Source organism: Megalobrama amblycephala, linkage group LG24 (genome assembly GCF_018812025.1).
Source record: "Megalobrama amblycephala isolate DHTTF-2021 linkage group LG24, ASM1881202v1, whole genome shotgun sequence".
Classification (NCBI taxonomy): Eukaryota; Metazoa; Chordata; class Actinopteri; order Cypriniformes; family Xenocyprididae; genus Megalobrama; species Megalobrama amblycephala.
This window is the reverse complement of record NC_063067.1, coordinates 26,351,045-26,373,261: the sequence shown is the minus strand read 5'-3', so window position 1 is coordinate 26,373,261 and position 22,217 is coordinate 26,351,045. Positions and strand designations below refer to the sequence as shown.

The following is a 22,217-nucleotide window of genomic DNA, read 5'->3' as shown; positions in this document are numbered from 1 at the left end:
TGCTAGTAAGAGCTGTGTAAGTAAACCTCACTTCCCTGCCCACAAGAGGCACACTAGCGGTTAGTCTCACGTAGCCAGACCTTCAGACTGATGGCAGAAGGTCTGGACTCTATCGCAGCTTTCATTGGCCAAGGACCGCCCAAGAGGACATTTGACTGACATGTAATGCAACCAGTCAGTTTGTTTTGTTCTGCGTCATGTTTAGGGGCAGGAAAATGTAAAGTCGATGTCCCTACAATAACAGAACAGCATCTAATAAGTTATTAATTCAAAAACCTTGTGCAAGTTTACTGCAACACTGGAGCCTCGAACTTCACATACTTTTGAAAATCCAGCGTTTAGTTGATCCTGGTAAGCAATCATACGTCACAGTTGTGAACACTATGGCGTTCTTCTTCCACAAGCTGGTTTGGTGTCACAACATTTGTTTCCAGGAGGACCGTTAAAGAACGTGAGATACTCCCGGACGTCCTGTAGAATTCAACCAACCAGATGATGACTTAAAAACTCCTGAAGTGTTTCCAGATAAGTGTGCCATATGCATCAGACTTTCAGCCAACTCTCTGTGTGTGTGACGTCTGAGACTACCTAGCGGTTGACACTAGAGCAGGGGTAGCCAACCCAGTTGGCTGTTGTTTTCAAGTAATCCTGAGTACCTCAAATAGGTGATTCAGAAATTTCTGATTATGGTTGGAGTTGAACTCTGCAGGATGATAGCCCTCCAGGAGCAGGGTTGGCTAGTCCTGTGCTAGAGACTGTACTCTTTAGAGTCCTTGTTTGACCACCTGCTTCCCATGTTAGTTGACCCTGTTTCGAATCCCGCTTGGTGTGAGTAGGACCGGTTACACTGGTGCCGTGACCCGGATGGAAATGAGGTTTAAGGTGGTTTGCGTAACATTGGCCAGCTAGTAAGAGCTGTGCAAGTAAACCTCACTTCCCTGCCTGCAAGAGGCACACTAGCAGTTGACACTAGAGCAGGGGTAGCCAACTTAATGGCCGTTGTTTTCAAGTAATCCTGAGCACCTTAATTAGGTGGTTCAGAAGTGTCTTTTCACGATTGGAGTTAAACTCTGCAGGATTGTAGCCCTCCAGAAGCAGGGTTGGCTACTCCTGCATTAGACGCTGTGCTCTTTGGAGTCCTTGTTAGACGGCCTGCCTCCCATGTTGGCTGACCCTATTTCGAATCCGCTTGGTGTGAGTAGGACTGGTTAAATTGGTGTCGTGACCCGGATGGAAATGAGGTTTAAGGGGCAAGCTAGTAAGAGCTGTGCAATTAAACCTCACTTCCCTACTCACAAGTGGTGCATTTGCGACTGACACTAGTGTGCCTGCGTCCCATGCCATTTAATGCTGGTTTGAATCCCACTTTGAGCGGTAGGACTGGTTATACTAGCTACCTGAATAATTATAAATCCTATTTAATTGCACCAGAAAAGTTATGAAAGTAACAGTGTCACCCTCACGAGGTTTGTTACTGCCGTGGGGGATTCATGTTCAATTGTACAAAGTGACCAAGTGTTTGCAGTATATTTGTATACTTGCATACAGAATGTTTCTGGCCTTAGGCTCTGACATGGCTGACTTTGCTTTCTCGTCACCAAACACCACATGCAACACCAGGATATCTCTCTGGTATGGTGGCTGTTTGCCCAGCCACCTGGGTCGTATCTGGAACCTGGGGTTGGATTTAACTCATGGTCGGTTTGTGTGTGTGTATGTGTGTGTGTGTTTGCAGTGTTCTGTTAGGCCAGAAACGTAGTCTACGCAACAGCACAAACACATATGTGAATGTTGGCCAAGAAATTGCAATTGCACATTCCCATACTTGCATTTTGTTGTAAGGGGGCGATAGAGTTTCCTTGAAATGTCTGTCTAGCTGTATCAAAAATGCCATACAGTCTTGAGTAGCTACTATATTTGATGAAGAACTTTGCAACCTTTAAAAAGTGTTATATCGTATGTGTGTAGTATGAATGAAATCTGTATGTACTACATCCGCCATGTTATCATTGATTTGTGACTCATGTTTTATCCCAATTCGCTTACTTATACTACGCCCTAAAATGATGTCTTTTTTTTTTTTTTTAGAAGAAAAAGTAAGCACTTTTGAGTGTAGCAAAAGAGCAAACAAGCTTTGGGACATACTACCTCGTCATTTAATTCCGTCTTTTAATGTACGCTCTGTCGCATAGTTACATGCATCCTATCACTGTTAATTGGCCTATCAGTCATCTTGTCACAGTTAAAATCCTTGACATTTCATTTAATTTAATTTCCTACAGTATTGGAGAGAAAAGTAGCATGTTGATCTCCCAGTAGTGTGGTCTTTCATGTGGAGAACTCTCCTCATGTGTTTGCATAATGATGCATTTAAAAGTTAATGGCCTAACGGATCTTTATAAAAGTCCACGTTGTTGCAGATGAAATGTAGCACAGATAACGTATTTTTTTTTTTTTTTTTTCTGGTTAAATGTTGATTATTAGCAAAGTCCCTTTCAAGGAAAGTCTGTTCACTCTGCAGCCATATTTGCAATGCCTCAGGGCAGCTATTTTGGGCACCCAAGACCAAGTCCTATCTATTTGAATGGAGGAATCCTGAAATCTCAAACTGCTTGCTGTACTCAAAATTAAATAACATATTTCAAATCAGCAACAAAATCTGACATGAACTATGCCATAAATGTTGTTTCTTTTGCTCAAATATCATTAAAAAAGCTTAATTTTTAGGCAAGACCAGCCAATGCACGTGCAGTCCTATGCGTGAGTCTAAGGTTTCTATGAGAACCGGAGCTTCTAACGACAGTTGCAGTGACACATAAGTAAAAGAGCCAATTGCCGATTAATAAAGTATAAGGCGGGACGTATTCTGTGCGTTGCAGTTTCTCCCATTTATAAGTAATAGGAGTGAACCGTCTTTATATTTCTATAATCTTTGTTATTAGTCACATTTATCTAAACCTCTCTTCTGAACCGTTGGTCATGCACACCCACTATGTTTGTAGATTTTTAAACACTTTTTTTATTTGTGTTTGTAGTTCTGAACCAAAATCATCCTCCAAAGCGCAATGGGTCTTGGGCAATATTAGCCGTTATAGTGTGCACGGATCCACACTTTGAAAATTTACTGGAAATAGTAGACCTTCCAGGGACTTTTGGCATACTCTTTTCAACATACAGTGCTTTGGGACAAACTTATTGTAATCTCACATACTATTTAGAATGAATAGCATGCACATTGGGACACAGGGTTAGGGAATCAGTTGCATTGCTTCAGTGCCATTCACAACTCCTCTCATGTGGCATAATGGGATAGTAAATTGTCCATCACATGCACACATCAAAATCTCGGCTCAAATGGTAGGTCATCTGAGTACTCTTACCCTACTATTTATATATGAATTCAGACATACTACTAATGTAACGTACTGTTTTCCCTTGCTATATAGTAGGGAAGTACTGTAGGTATCTTTGGATCTATTAAAAATAACTTTTTCTAACTAATTCAGCAAGATTAAACTTTTCTGTACAAATTGTTGCTCCAGCATAACAGTAGTTGAACTAATAGAGAAAATTGACCATGGAAGAAGACAATTTTCACTAAAGTATGTTATAGTGCTCCATGTGGTGATGCTGAGAATGCAACTCTCTGTCTCCCGCTTGAAATCAAGCTAGCAAAGAAGTGTTCATGTACTTGCCTATGGTATGTTTCAGGCCAAAGAGAGAAAGAGAAAGAGAGTGCAAGAAGAGATCTGTAAGTGTGCTACTCTGGGAGAAGGATTTATCATAATCACAAAGCAGGGATTTAATTTTTAAGAACCCAATGCAGAACGGTGTGGCAAAGTGGTGTTTGTGAGAAAAAGAGAGTGTGCTTATTTCACAGTCATCTCTGTGGTATCCTGTTTCAAGCTTGCCACTCATAATGAAGGGAATCCTTAGTGAGGCATAACTTCTCTGGAAGCAAGCCTTATAAAGCTGTCTGCTTGTTAGCAGTACGACAGAGAGAGAGAGAGAGAGAGAGAGGGGGGATAGAACAAGCAAGTCACAAACAGATCTCTATGGAGAAATGTCAGCTGCTTATAGGCTGCACTAGGAATTCTGTAACTTGGGCACTTTGGAATTGGTGAGCCCAACTTTCCTTTCTTTCTTTCTTTCTGCATTTCTTTCTGCATTTCTTTCTTTCTTTCTTTCTTTCTGCATTTCTTTCTGCATTTCTTTCTGCATTTCGACATTTCTTTCTCCCTCTTTTCCAGTCAGAAAACAATAACAGATCTGTTTCAGGGACTAGACAGTAGTAGAGTGGGTGGTTTCATGTTATCTGGACTAGATATTGCTCCACGATCTCTGTGTAACTCTCTCACACTCTCTCTCCTCCGTTCTCTGACAGAGAGCTCTACAAGCGCTGCCGTTCCTGAGCAGTTCACTGGTCTGCTTCACGGTTCCTCGCCGGTGGTCGACTGTCGGGAGGAAGCATTCAGACTGCCGTCCTCTGGAGTGAAGTCCGGTGAGGCTTCCAACACTTCGACATCTGCGAGCTCAGCCCCCTTCCTCATCCCAAATCGGCAGTCACCATGGAAACCATTCTTCAGGACACTGACCCCAAAGCTATCTACGCCACAGTCCACAAAGAGCCACGAGATTCGCCAAAACGCAACTCACCGGCCCGCGATCCTCCGTTGACGAGAAGGATGCCTCCGCCGGGAGATCTCAAGCTAGCGCGTAGCCTTTCAAAGTCCGACTCCGACCTGCTGGTGTCCCCGCCCGGTGAGGAAGAGACGGGGTTGGGTGGGCGAAGTGAGTCGGTGTCCAACTGCAGCACTGCCAAGAGAAGGCTTGAAAAATCACCTTCCTTCACTTCAGAATGGGACGAGGTAAGAACTCCCCCAAGTGGCCTGGATGTACTGTCTTTCTTGCATTCTATATGACGCACAGAAATATAATAATAATTTCAGACACTTCAAACATTTTGGCAGAAAATGCCATTGATTGCCATTTTCAAACTAATCCTAACCTAGTTTTGGAAAATTTTGATTCAAGTCAATATTGTGTTTGAGGAATTTTTAGGTTTATACAGCCATTATGAAAATAATATTAAACACTTTAAAAGTACTTTCAGCCTAGAATATGAAATATTATGCACTATTCTAGTATTGTACAACATTTTATTTGTTTTAGCATAAATGGTATGTCAGTGAGACCAGCTAGAAGAAGAATGTGTTTTACAAATATACAGTGCTCAGCATAAATGGGTACACCCCCTTTGAAAAGTAACATTCTCAATGACCACACAAAAAAAACAATTTCCAAAATGTTGACAAGACTAAGTTTAATATAACATCTGTTTAACTTATAACATGAAAGTAAGGTTAATAATATAACTTTTAACTCAAATTAGGGTGATGCAAAAATGAGTACACCCCACAACAAAAACTACTACATCTAGTACTTTGTATGGCCTCCATGATTTTTAATGACAGCACCAAGTCTTCTAGGCATGGAATGAACAGGTTGACGACATTTTGCAACATCTATCTTTTTCCATTCTTCAAGAATGACCTCTTTTAGAGACTGGATGCTGGATGGAGAGTGATGCTCAACTTCAGAATTCCCCATAGGTGTTCAATTAGGTTCAGATCAGGAGCCACTGAATCATTCACCCCGTTCACCCAATTTCACCCTGTTCTTCTTCAGAAATCCAACAGTGGCCTTAGATGTGTGTTTAGGATCATTGTCATGTTGGAAAAGTGCACGACGGTGATGGGCACGGAGTGATGGTAGCATCTTCTCTTTCAGTATAGAGCAGTACATCTTTGAATTCATGATGCCATCAGTGAAATGCAGCTCCCCGACACCAGCAGCACTCATGCAGCCCCACACAAGGACCCTGCTACCACCATGTTTCACTGTAGGCACCATGCATTTTTCTTTGTATTCCTCACCTTTGCGACACCATACAGTTTTGAAGCCATCAGTTCCAAAAACATTTATCTTGGTCTTATCACTCCAGAGTATAGAGTCCCAGTAGTCTCCATCTTTGTCAGAATGGGCCCTGGCAAACTCTAGGTGGGATTTTTTGTGCTTGGGCTTTAGACACCCATGCATGCCATTCCTCTGCAATGTACGCCGCATTGTGTCACGGGAAACAGTGTCACCCCAGTTTGGCTTTCTACTTCTTTAGATAACTGCAGTGAACTTGCATGCTGAATTTCTTCAACCCTTCTCATCAGAAGATGCTCCTGTTGAGGTGTAAACAGATGTTATATAAAACTTAGTCTTGTCAACATTTTGGAAATTATTTTTGTTCATTGAGATATTGTTTAAAATGTTATATATATATATATATATATATATATATATATATATATATATATATATATATATATATATATATATATATATATATATATATTAAATAAATACAATTTAGAGTTATTCCATACAAAGGCTAATTTAAAAGTAGTATTTTCAGTGTCAGTTTTCATTTGAGTGTATCACTGATGGTACATCTTTACTTTAATTGCAAATGTTTAAAACAAATGTAATTCACAGTATCTGCTATTAATGGCACAAATAATTGTTAGTTGCTGGAGTTCATTGGGGATATGAATGGACGCAGGGAATGAATGGTCAATGGTGACCTTTTCAGTCTTCATTTCTCTTTGCTCAATGACCTAAAGGGAAATGTAAATGGGTTCATACAAGCCATCCTCTCTTCCAGTGTAATATCTGATGCTGTCTTGACAGTTTTTGTGGAATTTGAAGATGTATTCTTTCCATGGAACACAGAATTGTACATTTCTGGGGGTGTTAAAGGAATGCTCTGGCTTCAGTACACCTCATCTTTGTTATTTAAGTTATTTCCAGTCTTTCCAGGTAAGTTTCACACACTGTCCAAGCATGGATACTTCCAAGAAAGGAGGTGTTGTAAATTCCTTGTTTACATGGAGTTGAGCAGATATTTTGCCAGACTGTTGTCTTGAATCAGCAGAAGAACATAAACTTGTCTCCTTCCTGTGGTCTGCATATGTTCATAATGTCAGACGATGAAAAATGGCCAACAGCAGTCTAAACAAAAGACATCTGCTACATTTGTAGCTGACACTAGGTACATAAGTCTCATCCACTTAGAACAGTAGACCCACTTCAAAAATGACAGTTTGGTTGGTTTAAATTAATGTAAGTGTTAATAATAAAATTGAGTTTTACATTTCTACTTAAACCAGCTGGACGCTGACATTGTTCACTTTTTAATTGTACATTTTTAACCTTAAGGCAGGAACGCACCAAGCTGACGGTTGGCCGTCTGGCAGTTTTTGTTCGTTGGCCGACTGTTTTCTCAGTGTGTTCTGCACCGTTGGTCCTTGTCGGCTTTTTTCGACATGTTGAATCGGCGTCGGAGCTCATCGGTCCGTCGGGCCATCTGATCATTCTGATTGGCTGTTCAGCTACTGCCACCTGCTGGTTCGGAAAGGCATTTCATCTTAGCTTGGTGTGTTCCTACCTTTAGCTGCAATTTTCACTGTTAAGCTTAACTTGGCATGAACCATTCCTTTAAAGATTGCATGTCCTGTTTGGCCATTTCTTTGCGAATAACGTGAAAGGAAATGTCTGTAATCCAATCAGTATTCCTCCATTACCGTAGCTTTGGCTTCAATCTGAAGATCTAGACATTGGATACAAACACGTAGGGACTCATGCACAGTTTCCATCAGCTTGTCTTACACTCTTACCGACGAGACGGTCACAGGTAACAGAAGACTGTTGCCAAACACGCTCTAGTTCCACTCAAGTGTGCAAATGGATAGCTGAGAAATATCAGAGGCGCAAATTCCATGTTTGTTTTTGTTGTGTGGCCTATGAGACTACTATGTTTGACTGTTATCTAACATAAATGGCATGACAGTAGTTAAAACACATCAAATGTCTGTATTTGACAATCTGTTGATATTCAATGGTATTATTACTGTGTTAGTGTTAACACTTTTTTATAAATTATTAACTCATTTAATTGGCAAAAACGTATTTAATGGTGTCCCGCATTACCAAGTGATTTCTTCATGTGAAGTGAGTCGACTTGATGTTTATTTGTCAGAAATGCCAAAATCACACAATCAGGGTTTTAAACCGTTTTCACAGATGTCCCAAATTTTGGTAACAGGGTTGCACAAATATGTTTGGCTTCATGAGGTAGATGAACAACACTTTTTTTTGAGGGCTTAAAGTTGCAATGTAATGGAAGTAGCGACAGAACTTTTCTTTTTGTGGTGGGCTTTAGTGGGACGTAATGTGATGTACATCCGAGTGAAATGTATTATCGGCAAAGAAAAAAAAATGTAGGGTGGAACTTGTTCAATCTACTAGTTTTTGATGGAAGGATGGAAGCCGTTTTTAATGCAAGATGATTGTAAGAAAGGGACTAATTGTTTGGAGAAGTCCTGTAGACATCAACAGAGAGAAGTCTGTCTTTTCAAGTTATGACATTTTGATTTAAAAATTACAAAATGAAACATGCATGGATGAATAGTTCACAATATCTATAATATGCCAAATAGATAGGGTGAATTTCCATTTCATACACACTATGACAAAGTCTATACGCTGTGACAAAGTTTTTCTTATTTTCGTCTTTATCATGACATTATCACCATGGCGCTAACCTTACTCAGTGAGTCAGGAGACATGCCCTCTATACAATAATAACTTAGTTTGGATGTAGTATGTATTGCAGAATCACATGTGGTGTTTCTTCTTTCTGTTTGGAGACATTTGATGTGAAATGCCGAGAGGTCAGAAGCAGAGAAAACTCACCTGCTGATAACAATTTTATGTTCTTCATCTATTGATTTTTCACTCTTTGTCTGTTGACAGTTTTTCTTTCTCTTCTTCTGCCTTTCTGTCTCTCAGCCATGTTCAGCATGTTTCTGTTGCTCATGAGCCAAACATTTGGAATTTGTGAGGTATTTTTCCAGTGTGTAGTGTTGTTGTAAAACACACACACAGTCTCTTGCTTTCCCAATCTGTGTCCCTGTTTGTTACTCTCTTCTGCCATCTGCTGGAAAATCTATCTGTCTGTCAAAATGTTTGTTCGATATAGCATTTCAGAATATTATTAACTCTTGTGAAGAAACAGAAATTTAACCGCTGTGATTGAAGGTCCTGCTGCTTCTGAAAGCTTCAGTGAGTTACAGCAGCAAATAAACCAATCAGAGCCAATAACGAAGCTTGATTCACTTTGCTCCCTTTGGATCTGAGTTCTTAATGAACATGCTTTTATTGGTGAGCCTCAGCAATTGCTTGATAGTGGCAAATGAATCGAGTCATCGTGAAATCGAAATACACTCTATTCACTTTCTGAATACATTGAAGATCAAAAGTCTGAGTAAACATTTATAATCATAGATTCAAAACTGAATTTAAGCCTGAAATCAAATCATGCTGTAAAACACTTAACAGCATTTTTTTTGAGTTTCAACATTAGATAAACATTTATCACATTTATCATACTTTAGTGTTTACCGTACATCTCAAAATAGTATTTATCAGAAATACACATGCAGAACAGAAGAAAAAGTGGATAGGTTGTGATCAGCTACTAACAGTATATTAATTAAATATTTTATTTTTAGGGGAAATTTTTTTTTGGTCCAAACTATTTCTGGTGGGTAAAAACAAATCTCATTCCACTGTACAAATGTGTCATCGAATATCTTATTTCACTCAGAAATATGTCATATATCAGATGTAAAATGTTTGCAAATGTCTTATGTTGACGCTAAATCAACATAAGCATCTTCACTGCCTTCTGTCTGTAGAAGCAGAATTTATAACCATATGTTGTCTCTGTATTTAGACAGTCTGTCCTGCAGTCCCAAATGTCCAAACGGCACTCTGTCATCATTTCTGTTGTCTGTTTTCTGTCTATTTCTCTCTTTCTCCTCCCCCAGCGGTCACGGCTGGCTGGTCCGGGACACTTCGCTGCCCTGAGTGACAGCGTGTGGGTGCAGGAACGCACAACACCCATCACTTTCCCCATGTGTGTGTATGTGTGTGTGTGTTCTTCCTCTTCACACACACACAAAATCTCACACAAAGTCTAATTTTTCATACAAAGGAGATTTTGACTTGCACGAGGGTGTGTGTGGCAGGGGGTTGGGAAGGCAACGGCAGCTCATGCTAATACAGGCCGTCTCAGAATTAGACTGAACGTGACGGTGTGGGAAGCTCTCTGTAGGGGCCAGCAAATTTAGGAAGAGGAGGTCTGATTTGAATGTGGAGATGCAGTCAGCCTGAGGGAGTTAAACGAGTGAGTCGCGTCTCCTCCATCCCCGTCCGTCCGTCTATGCATTCGTCCGCCCGGCGTCCCGTTCAGGCCGAATGGCTGCCACCCGGCCAGCATTTGTGAGTGTGATTTGTTTTCTACCTATCAGCTGCTCTGCTCGCATGACAACTTTGTTTTTTAAAACGGTTGTCAGGTACGTGTGATTTAATGCTGACGTCCACAACTTTCTCAATGGCGCATGTCTTGGGAGGATTCAAGAATAATTAGGCGTTATAGAGATGGATGTATTCCTTGGAAAATGTAGAAAGAGTGGTCATTGATGCTTTGATGGATCTTTTCTCTTTCAGTTTTGGTCTATTACGTTTTTACTGTGAGAGTTTACTCCAAAGTTTCACTTAAAAAAAAAAAAAAAAAAAAAACAATTATGTTTTAATGATTAGCAAACAAAATAATTTCTGTAATAAAATTGTTTGTTTTTTCAGAACACTTTTTTTATGATTTTGATCAGATGATTCGCATAAGAAATAAACTTCTGTAAATTAAGGTTTCTTTTTATTCTGGGAAAAAAAAAAGTGTTTCTTAAACATTTTACAGATTTCATTAAACTTTTAAAAGTTTCATCTTTTTAGAATACAAAATGGGCTATCGTGAGATTTTTTTTTTTTTTTCCATTTTTTTTTTATGGAGATGTAATATTTTTGTAAGTTTTTTTTTTTATAATTATTATTATTATTTTTTTTTGGTAAAACAAAAACCAGGGTTTACTAGTGTTTCCTATTATCATTTTCCTAAACCTAAAGACCCATTTTATTTGCTGATTAGTTTATTTTGGTTAAATGTTTGGCATACAAAATCGATATGTGTAAATAAGTGTTTGCGATTGATTTTTTTGTTTTTCTGTTGGTTGTGCACTTTTAAAAGTTTCAGCGGTTTAGAATACAACATTAACTTTCATAAGATTTACCATTTGTAGCACCAGAACATGTTCACCAATGCTTGCTGGGATTTTTAATTACCCTAAACTGACCAATTTGGCATGTTTCACCTATGATTTTGATATCCTTAAACTTTCTAACACTTATGAGATGCATATTTTGAACTATTTGCATGTGAAAATAACTTTCGTAAGTAAGAGTTTCCATTAGTTGTGACAGAAGAATTTTTCACCGGCGTTTGCTATGATTTCAATTCATATTCCTAAAGTTGCTACAATTTGTAAGACCAATTTCGTAGGCTTCAATGATTGATTAGCATAATATATATTAATAATACCTGTACACTTTTTTTGCCTGTGTTTGATATATTTCTCTAGACCTTTAAAGTTTCTAAGGTTTAGAATACGAAATGAACTTTTGTAAGATTTACCATTTTTTTGTGCCAGAACATGTTCACCAATGCTTCCTGGGATTTTTAATTACCCTAAACTGACCAATTTGGCATGTTTAAGGGATTAGCATATGAAACAGACTTCCGTAAACAACAAACTGTTGATTTTCGGTTTGTTGTTCCAGATCCTTTTTTTTGCCAGTGTTTGTGATGTAACATTGTTTACGGAGAGAGGCTCTTCTGAACTGATCTTATCTGCATGTTGTGATGATTAGCAAACAAAACAATTTTTGTGAAGATTTTCCATTAGTTGTGCATGAACAGTTTTTCACCTGTGTTTGTTGTGATCATTTGCATGCTTTTAATGATTAGCATACAAAACAGATTTACGTAAACAAGATTTTCTGTTTGTTGTGCCAAAACTTTTTTCACCTTTGATTTTGATATCCTTAAACTTTCTAACACTTATGAGATGCATATTTTGAACTATTTGCATGTGAAAATAACTTTCGTAAGTAAGAGTTTCCATTAGTTGTGACGGAAGAATTTTTCACCGGCGTTTGCTATGATTTCAATTCATATTCCTAAAGTTGCTACAATTTGTAAGACCAATTTCGTAGGCTTCAATGATTGATTAGCATAATATATATTAATAATACCTGTACACTTTTTTTTTGCCTGTGTTTGATATATTTCTCTAGACCTTTAAAGTTTCTAAGGTTTAGAATACGAAATGAACTTTCGTAAGATTTACCATTTGTTGCGAATCCAGAACATGTTCGCAAGTGCTTGCTGCGATTTTAATTTCCTTGAACTGACCAATTTGGCATGTTTAAGTGATTAGCATATGAAACAGACTTCTGTGAACAAGATTTCTGTTTGTTGTGCCAGAACACTTTCTTGTTTGCCAGTGTTTGTGATGTAGCATTGTTTACGGAGAGAGGCTCTTCTGAACTGATCTGATCTGCATGTTGTGATGATTAGCAAACAAAACACATTTTTGTGAAGATTTTCCATTAGTTGTGCATGAGCAGTTTTTCACCTGTGTTTGCTGTGATAATTTGCATGCTTTTATGCAAATTATCACATACAGAATTAATTTACGTAAATTAGATTTTCAGTTTGTTGTGCCAAAACTTTTGCCAATGTTTACTATGATTTTGAATATCCTTAAACTTTCTAACCCTTATGAGATGCATATTTTGAACTATTTGCATGTGAAAATGACTTTCGTAAGTAAGAGTTCCATTTTTCACCAGTTTTCGCTATGATTTCAATTCATATTCCTAAAGTTGCTACGAATTATAAGACCAGATTTACAGGCATTAATGATTAGCATAATATAGATATTTATAAATAAGTCCTGTATGATATATTTCTCTAGACCTTTAAAAGTCTCTATGGTTTAGAATACGAAATTGACTTTCGTAAGATTTACCATTTGTAGCACGAGAACATGTTCGCCAATGCTTTCTACAATTTTAATATCCTTAAACTGACCAATATGTCATGTTTAAGTGATTCGCATATGAAACTTATGTAAACAACATTTTTTTTTTTTTGTCCAGTGTTTGTGATGTAACATTGTTTACAGAGGCTCTTCTGGACCGATCTGATCTGAATTGCTCTTGGTCGACTGGCACCTGTCTTGGCAGGAGTCTTTCTAGGTTTGGACTTGATGAATGGGTGGCAGCTTGGCTCTTTTGTGACTGGTTTTTGCCACAAGGTCTTGGTCCTTTTGCCCTTTTGTTCGCCAGTGCCAGCCTTGCCAGATGCCTGGGGTCTTTGTGGTCCTCTTCAAAATAGATAACTGCTGTGCCATACTACAAACACACAGTCGTCCCCGTATGAACCCCACGGCTCAGCTATACTTCAGCTGTCGACCTGTGACTCCAACTTTGACTCGACTATTGTTTGAGCTGTTTACCATGAAGAGGCCCTCACAATGAATCTCTCTCTCTCTCGCTCGCTCGCTCTCTCTGCATTATCTCAAAAACTGGCCCTGAGAATCAATAACATTGTTTTGTTTTGAGTGTGTGTTGCATATGTGTATGTGTTTTGAACCCATGGGGATAACAGGCTGGACTCTCTGGTTTGGGTTTATCTTCTTTTACTGAGGTGCATTAATGCTGTCTGCTGGCTTACTGATGGGAATCTGAATTGCATTTTCAGTACAATTTTCATATTGAATGAGAGTGTCCTGAGGCTCAAGGTTGTGCGTGTATGTGTGTGTTTGAACACTGCTTGCTCAGAGGCTGAGCAAAATCTGTTATGTATTCAATTATGTATTCCCTGTTATGCCCTTTGGGTTTGAAATGGGTCATTGGATGGAGTCAGTTATTTTATAGGATAACCACACAAGCCATATTATTTTTGCATGTCAATGAGCAGAATCTAATGTGTCCCGCTGAAGATCCAAAGAAACATTTAACATAGACCTCTGAGCGATTCACTAAACTAATACCTCTCAACCAGAGTCTGTCACTTCTGGTCCTTTGAACAGCGCTGTTGCCGTCTGCTGGCAGTTTCACCTACGAATTCTCATTTACAGTAAATAAAGTCAAAGACTTTCTGAGACTGAATCCTAATTAGCGTTTTAACCAGACTTAATATATGATATGGTTCATTAAATCTGAGTTAGGGCATTTTGTTTCTTGCTTGGGTTTGTTTCTCTCTTATCTCTTGTGTTCTCAGTAGCCCAATATTTCCAACAAAAACTGTCAACTGTCAACAAAACTGTTGTCATAGAAACATTAGAGGTTTTTTTTTTTTCTTTTTTTTGAGCTCTCTAAATAGATTTTCCTATTAAATAAATTTTAGCAGATCTCTTGGGCCTAGTGCAGTGGTTCCCAATTTTTTCTGCCAGTCCCCCCTTTTTTTAGAGAAAAATATCAAGCCCCCCCAAACTACATGCCCCTTGAAAAAGACAATTTCTATTTGAATATGTTTTTAATGGATAATTTATTTCTGTGATCAAAGCTGAATTTTCAGCATCATTACTCCAGACTTCAGTGTCACATGATCCTTCAAAAATCATTCCAATATGATGATTTGCAGCTCAAGAAACATTTCTGATTATTATTATCAATGCAACTATTTTTTTTTTTTTTTTTTTTTTTTTTTATTATCAGTGCAACTCAGACATGACCTTGATTGCAAATTTCTATAGGATTTATTTAAAATATTGTAATTAATACAGTACTACTTAACTACTTGGCCTCTTAAAGGGTTAGTTCACCCAAAAATAAAAATTCTGTCATTTATTACTCACCCTAATGCCGTTCCACACCTGTAAGACCTTCATTAATCTTCGGAACACAAATTGAAATATTTTGGTTGAAATCTGATGGCTCCGTGAGGCCTGCATAGCCAGCAATGACATTTAAATCAGTTCATGTGAGTACAGTGGTTCAATATTAATATTATGAAGCGACAAGAATATATTTGTTGTGGCATAAAAAAACAAAACGAATTATTTAGTGATGGCCGATTTCAAAACACTGCTTCAGGAAACTATTAGTTAAATAATTCTTTATTTTGTTTTTTTTGGCGCACCAAAAATATTGTCGTCGCTTTATATTATTAATATTGAACCACTGTACTCACATGAACTGATTTAAATATGTTTTTAGTACATTAATGGATCTTGATAGAGGAAATGTCATTGCTGGCCATGGAGGCCTCACTGAGTCATCGGATTTCAACAAAAATATCTTAATTTGTGTTCCGAAGATTAACGAAGGTCTTACGGGTGTAAATCGGCACGAGGGTAATTAATGACAGGATTTAAATTTTTGGGTGAACTAACCCTTTAATATTTTGGCTTCACATTTTCAGAAGCTAATATTTTGAGGCATGCAACACTGTGGTCTCTCTTCATTACCCTAGATCCGTTGTACTAGTGAATCCGAGGGCGAGATATGCCTCATCATGTTTTCTTTACTTTTCACCACACCGGACGCGACGGCCGCACCACAACAGACACTGTCTGCTGGACGCAGATAAAGTGAACCTTGCAAACTCATTTGTCCTTTGTGTCAGAGCGCTGGAGAAGGCTACATTTAAAATAGAACAGAGCATCAGTTTACTGTCGGGAATTTGTCATGTCTCACCGGTAGCGTCTGGTGTAGACACATTGTTTTGGTATTTGATAATTTTACGTAGATTCATCATTTGCTTTACGTTTACCTGGAACTGGCAGTCCTTTCATGAACTTGTCTTTCGATGGCTCCCTGCAGTACTCCATTCTGTTTCTTCAGTCGTGCCATCTAGTGGTTTGGTATTGCATGACAACAACCACTATAACTGATAACAGACCACTCAAGCGAGTACTGTGGGTCATTTTGAGGTAATCAAATTAAAGGTGCCCTAGAATTAAAAATTGAATTTACCTTGGCATAGTTGAATAACAAGAGTTCAGTACATGGAAATGACATACAGTGAGTCTCAAACTCCATTGTTTCCTCCTGCATGTGTAAATCTCATTTGTTTAAAAGACCTCCGAAAAACAGGCGAATCTCAACATAACACAGACTGTTACATAACAGTCTAGACCATTAATATGTATGACCCCAATATTTGCATATGCCAGCCCATGTTCAAGGCATTAGACAAGGGCAGAACGTCTGGATCTGTGCACAGCTGAATCATCAGACTAGGTAAGCAAGAAAGAACAATAGCGAAAAATGGCAGATGGAGCAATAATAACTGACATGATCCATGATATCATGATATTTTTAGTGATATTTGTGAATTGTCTTTCTAAATGTTTCGTTAGCATGTTGCTAATGTACTGTTAAATGTGGTTAAAGTTACCATCGTTTCTTACTGTATTCACGGAGACAAGAGAGCCGCCGCTATTTTCATTTTTAAACACTTGAAGCCTGTATAATGCATAAACACAACTTCATTCTTTATAAATCTCTCCAACAGTGTGTAATGTTAGCTTTAGCCACAGAGCATAGCCTCAAACTCATTCAGAATCAAATGTAAACATCCAAATAAATACTATACTCACATGATCCAATGCATGCATGCAGTATGTGTGAAGAACATCTTGTAAAGATCCATTTGAGGGTTATATTAGCTGTGTGAACTTTGTAAATGAACTGTATTATAGTCGAGAGCTCTGGGAGCAGGGAGCGCGCAATTTAAAGGGGCCACAGCCTGAATCGGTGCATAGTTAATGATGCCCCAAAATAAGCAGTTAAAAAATTAATTTAAAAAAATCTATGGGGTATTTTGAGCTGAAACTTCACAGACACATTCAGGGGACACCTTAGACTTATATTACATCTTGTAAAAACTGGTTTTAGGGCACCTTTAATATTTTTTGTTCAATTATGTACTTATGTGTCAAGTAGCTGCGTAATAAGTATATGTATATTATACATTCTGAAGAGGTTTCTTTTGCATAACAATATGCTGAATGTATGCCTTAGCCTTGCCATGCCCCCCAGTTTGGGAACCACTGGTCTGGCATGTTGAGCCATGCTGCTCATACGGGCAAAATGAGTTTGAATCTGGCTTGCAACACTTTCTGGTCTTATTCCCCAATCTCTGTTCCATAATTTCCTGTCATTTCTACTATCCCTATCAATAGAGTGCTTCAGGTATGACATCAGAACCTGGAAAACGCCACTGGTTCCTTTGAGATTTTCCTATGGAGTTTTAAATGACACACCCCCCATAGCGAAAACGTGGATTTTGAAGCAATTATGTTTATTTTTTTTTCTAATAAGTAACTAGACAAGACAGTTTGGGGTGTGAGTGTGTGCAGTTCGTTGTAGAACAAAAAGTCAAAGTATTGTTATAAACGTCAAATCGTTATAAATGTATAGATATATCGTTACAAACATCAAAGTCAAGTTATGTTTACAGACCTTATTTTACTCAGAAATTGGCTTGACGTCATACCTGGAATACTCTATAAATGTGGCATAAAGGCAAACAATAAAGACTAATAACTACTATAATAATAATAATAAGTAATAACTTTTGGTTTGGGTCTGTTTCTGAAATCTGGTTACCAGTCAGAGCTAGAATTCTTTCATATTTTAATACCATTGTATATCTGTATTGGTCAACATGAAATTTGCAGCTGCAGATTTCTGTAGAATTTAAAAGTTAATTCACAAGTTCTACACTTTCCCACCTGTTATATGCATGTTTATTAAATTTTTGCCTATTTTTTTTTTAATGCTACCACAAAGATACTGCCCAGCTTGATTGATCATGTTTTATGATATTTAATCCCATTGCACAGAATTTTGCAGATTTGAACTTTTTCCTCTCTCATTGTCCCACAGAAGTATTCTTTTATAATGCACTTCTATTGTTATAATATTCTCTTTAAAGCTGACATTTTGTTATTTTTAGGTGTGTGTGTGTGAGTGCGAGAGAGCTGTTTTGCAAGCACAGGCAGTATACTGTATGATGCAAGCTCTCTTGCTGATGCAGAAAACAATCAATTATTTAGCATTTATTCACTCATTTATTTCCTTTGCATGCAATATTTCTCAGTTTGGTTCATTAATTGAGCATAATGTGTGTGTGAATATAGCACGCTTTGCCTTATTTGCATGCAGCACTGTTCGCCTGGACTAAGTTTAAACCCGTCAGCCTGTGGAGCCGTGCTCTGGAGATCTCCAGCTCTGTTTGGGGAGTCAGATATAATTGCAGTCCGAGACGCTTGAGGAAGCTCAAGTAAGCTCAGATTTGTTTTCTGAAGCTACGCTCAAGAGGGAGATTTTTTTTTTTTTCTTTTTCTTTCTGATTTTCTGATTTTAGGGGTCTGTCATATGTATCGGCATGATATTGGTATTGAATTGCCTTTAGATAGCTCCATGTAATGTCATTATTATTTTTGTTTTCTTCACAGCTTATATTATGATTTATGTTTGGTGGAACAGACATGAAACCCTTCATTAATAAATCCATACTGTCCAGACTTATAATCTAACAGAAGTAACACACAGTACAAACATCAAGTAAGATGTTATGAGTAAATGTTTAAATGCCATAATGCCAAAACTTGGTGCTAAAATAGCAAAATCAATTTCTTGACAGGCTTTGTGAGAGTCACCCAGTTACGCAAGTGTTCGTATAACGTTTGCTCTGGCTAATTAAACTTGCACATTTGTCTGCAGTGAAATATATCACAGTTTGACATAGACATCAGTTTGATATTCATCATAATTTCTTTTCCAATTGTGTGATAAGGTCAGCAGACACACTGATTATATTGAAGAAAACTGATGTAGATAAATATGAAAATATAAAACAAGAGGTAAAACATCTGTGGCAAAGAGAAGCTTGGTTTTGGGTTTGTTGCTGAAATCTGGTTACCAGTCAGAGCTTTAAGGTGCTTTCACAGTAGCACTTTTGGTGTGCACCTGATGCCAGAGTTTGGTTTGTTTGGATGATGTGAACACTGTTTTCTACACCTGCAAACCGTACCCGAGTCCACTAAAAAAAGGTGGTCTGGGGTACAGTTCATGTGACCTCCAGTACTTTTCTGCTGATATGAACGCAATCGTACTAAACCGCGGGAGTGATCCTCTATTGATGACGTATGATTGGATAAATCAATGTGTTTGTGTGTGTTCTCGCTCACTTTCTTGACAAGCGTGACTAACGCACTGCAAGCAGAGAGAATCTATATATAATTTCTGCTCGCCTTCAGCACAAATGGACTCCTGGGTTCTTTAGAACATTTGCAGAACATTCACGGCAGATAGGCGCAAGTGCCGGCCAATGATAAAACTAAAGATTCAAAAACCAATTCTTCATTAGACAACACATTGTTTAAGGCTATCAGTAACACTTTATTTACAATGCCCTTGTTATATGTTTCATGCAGTTAATATAGTAAATTAATAACTATAAATTAATTGCATGTATCTAAACCAAACTCTAATCTTAACCCTAACCCTATAGTAAGTACATGCAGTTAATTAATATTACTTAGTACTTAAATTACACTGTAACAAGGACACCTTATAGTGTAAGCATAGTTTCTCTAGAGAGAGAGAGAGCGAGAAGTCCATGCATAATACCCACAATCCCATGCCATTTATTTTAACATTATATCAGGAATCATTGACAAACTCATATGGATTGACCGGCTATAACGATGTGAAAATTTATAAGAAAAGTGAAGAGCTGTACAATCTGCCATGCATGCGCTGTGAGCGCTCTAACAGATGCACTGTATATTGAAAATGAGAGAACTGCTGTGGGACAGAGAGATGTCAGACATAACTGATGACTCGTCTTCCTTCTGATGGATTCTGGATGAGACTGGAATGAAAAAACTTCACACAGCTAATCCTTAAATCAAAAATACTCTCCTGTTGTAGATGGAGCCAAACTGGCGCTAACTTTGGGATCAAAGCATTCCCACTTTCCTCTTTCCCAGACTGTTCATTTTTTTCTTGACAGCCATTCAAGTGTTTGTGCGTCTTCAAAAGGGTTTATTTCTGGAAACATGGTCACTGAGGTGTCACACCGACCTGGATGTCATGTTTATATTTAGTTCCCATTAACTGTAGGGTTCCTCAACTGTGCCATTGTCACAGATCAAACATTGTTCTCCCTTTAAGCAAAAAATAGCAATTGAACAAAAGTTGGTTTTTATCCCTGCAGAGACAGAGGCATTCCCTCTCTATTCCATGGAGACATCGGCCACCCCAAAGAGTAAGATACTCCACACGTCCCTCTGGCTTCCTGTCCACTTCTGCTGTTCCTCTGCTCTTTACTGCTGCCCGCGGGTTATTACAGATTGTGCACAATGAACCTTTCTTGATGGATGTTACTGATAGCAAAGTTAAATGGAGGTGTTCTTATAATTATGTATTTTATAAATGAGTATTTTGCAAAAAAAAACAAAAAACAAAATCATTATTTACTCACCCTCATGACATTCCAGTGTTGTTGAAGTTAAAGGGATAGTTCACCCAAAATTCACCCCCTAAACATTCTTCAAAATATCCTATTTTATGTTCCACAGAAGAAAGTCATACAGGTTTGGAACAACATGAGGGTAAGTAAATGATGACAGAATATTCATTTTTGGATGAACTATCACTTTAACCCTCTGGTGGTCTTCTGTCATTTTTGATTTAACGTTTTGTTTTTTTAGAATTTTTTAATTCATTAGAATGGTACAAAACTTGGTAAAGGTTTTGGCACTTGCTATGTGAACACAAAAATAAATCATGGACATGATTTGAAAAGGTTAAACGGTCCTGAAAAATAGTTACACTTTTACTCCTCGTTCTCAAAAATGACTGCTTTGGAAATTAATGGGAAATTAATTTCATCTAGTGGAAACTTTTGGTACTGCGCCCACACAAAATTTATGGCTTTGATTTTCTTGCAGTTTTAGAATAAAAATATATTTCATATAAAAATTAAAAGTAGTATTTTGTGAATTTTTCATAACAATAAACATAAAATTCTATAACTTTTCACTTCAGCAATAATCTGCCAAGTGTCGTCTTTAAAAAGAGACTAAACTTAAGTGCTCCATTAAAGATTTACAACAGTTTTAAGATTGAAATTTCATTTTTAGGTCTATGCTCAAAAAGTGAATAAATGGATTATGACTACTGCATAAATATAATTTAGTACCATAAAATCCCCTAAAAATACAAAATATTAAATTAAAAACATTATCGAACTAAAATATAGTACATTAATTTCTTTGAAACATGGTCATTTTTGATGACCATGTGAAGCGCACCAGAGAGTTTTGTTCATTTAAATTATGCTTAAATAAAATACAATTATTAGATTTAATAAATGTATAATTTGTTGCCTTGTCAACTTCAACTAGTTGAAATAATTTGAAGTATTAAAATAACTAAAATTGAAATAAAAATAAATAAGAGCAAATAGAATTACAAAAACACAACAAAATACTAAGACTTAAGATTAAAACTGAAACTATACAAATGAAAAACTAATTCAAAATATTAATAAATACTATATAAATAATAGAATATACTAAAATACCATTAGTATAGTAGCCTACCTATAGTATTTTATTATACAAATAGTAATGTACTAAATATACTACAATAACACTGATGTTCCAAACCAGTATGATTTTTCATCTGTAACGCAAAAGGAGATGTTCATGCTGTTCTTTTATATACAATTAACGCAGATGTCAAGAATCAAAATTGACAAAGTATGATTAAAAAAAATGATAATGTGATTCATTTGCAGTATTCCAGTTCTTCAGAAGTCATATAATAGTTTTGTATGAGAAAGAGACCAAAATTTAAAGTCAAAACATAGGTTTTCATGGTATGGAAGAGAGCAGCATTAAAATTCTTCAAAATACCTTCATTTTTGTTCCAAATTTATATGACTTACTTTCTTGTGTGGAACAACTTGAGGGTGAGTAAATCAGAACAGAACTTTAATGTGTTTTTTTTTATCTATACCTTTAAATGCTTGACCGTCACTACTAGACATTTGGAAACCTTGTCATTGTCTTCACGCAGACCTCTATTGGCCAGCTTTTCTTGGCAGGGGTGGCAAGATTCAAGCTCGCTCTCCCATTTTTTTTCTGTCTACTGCTCTCTTTTTGACCTCAATACTTTTG

General features: G+C 37.4%; 1 protein-coding gene across 1 annotated transcript in view; it reads left to right on the top strand.

Annotated features, from left to right (window-relative positions):
* LOC125260035 (ankyrin repeat and SAM domain-containing protein 1A-like) overlaps positions 1–22,217 on the top strand; it is a 148,673-nt gene that overhangs the window by 82,386 nt on the left and 44,070 nt on the right. Inside the window, 3 exon segments of the mRNA XM_048178154.1 lie at positions 4,385–4,540; positions 4,543–4,868; positions 20,249–20,299. Of these exon segments, the coding sequence (XP_048034111.1) occupies positions 4,385–4,540; positions 4,543–4,868; positions 20,249–20,299 (533 nt within the window).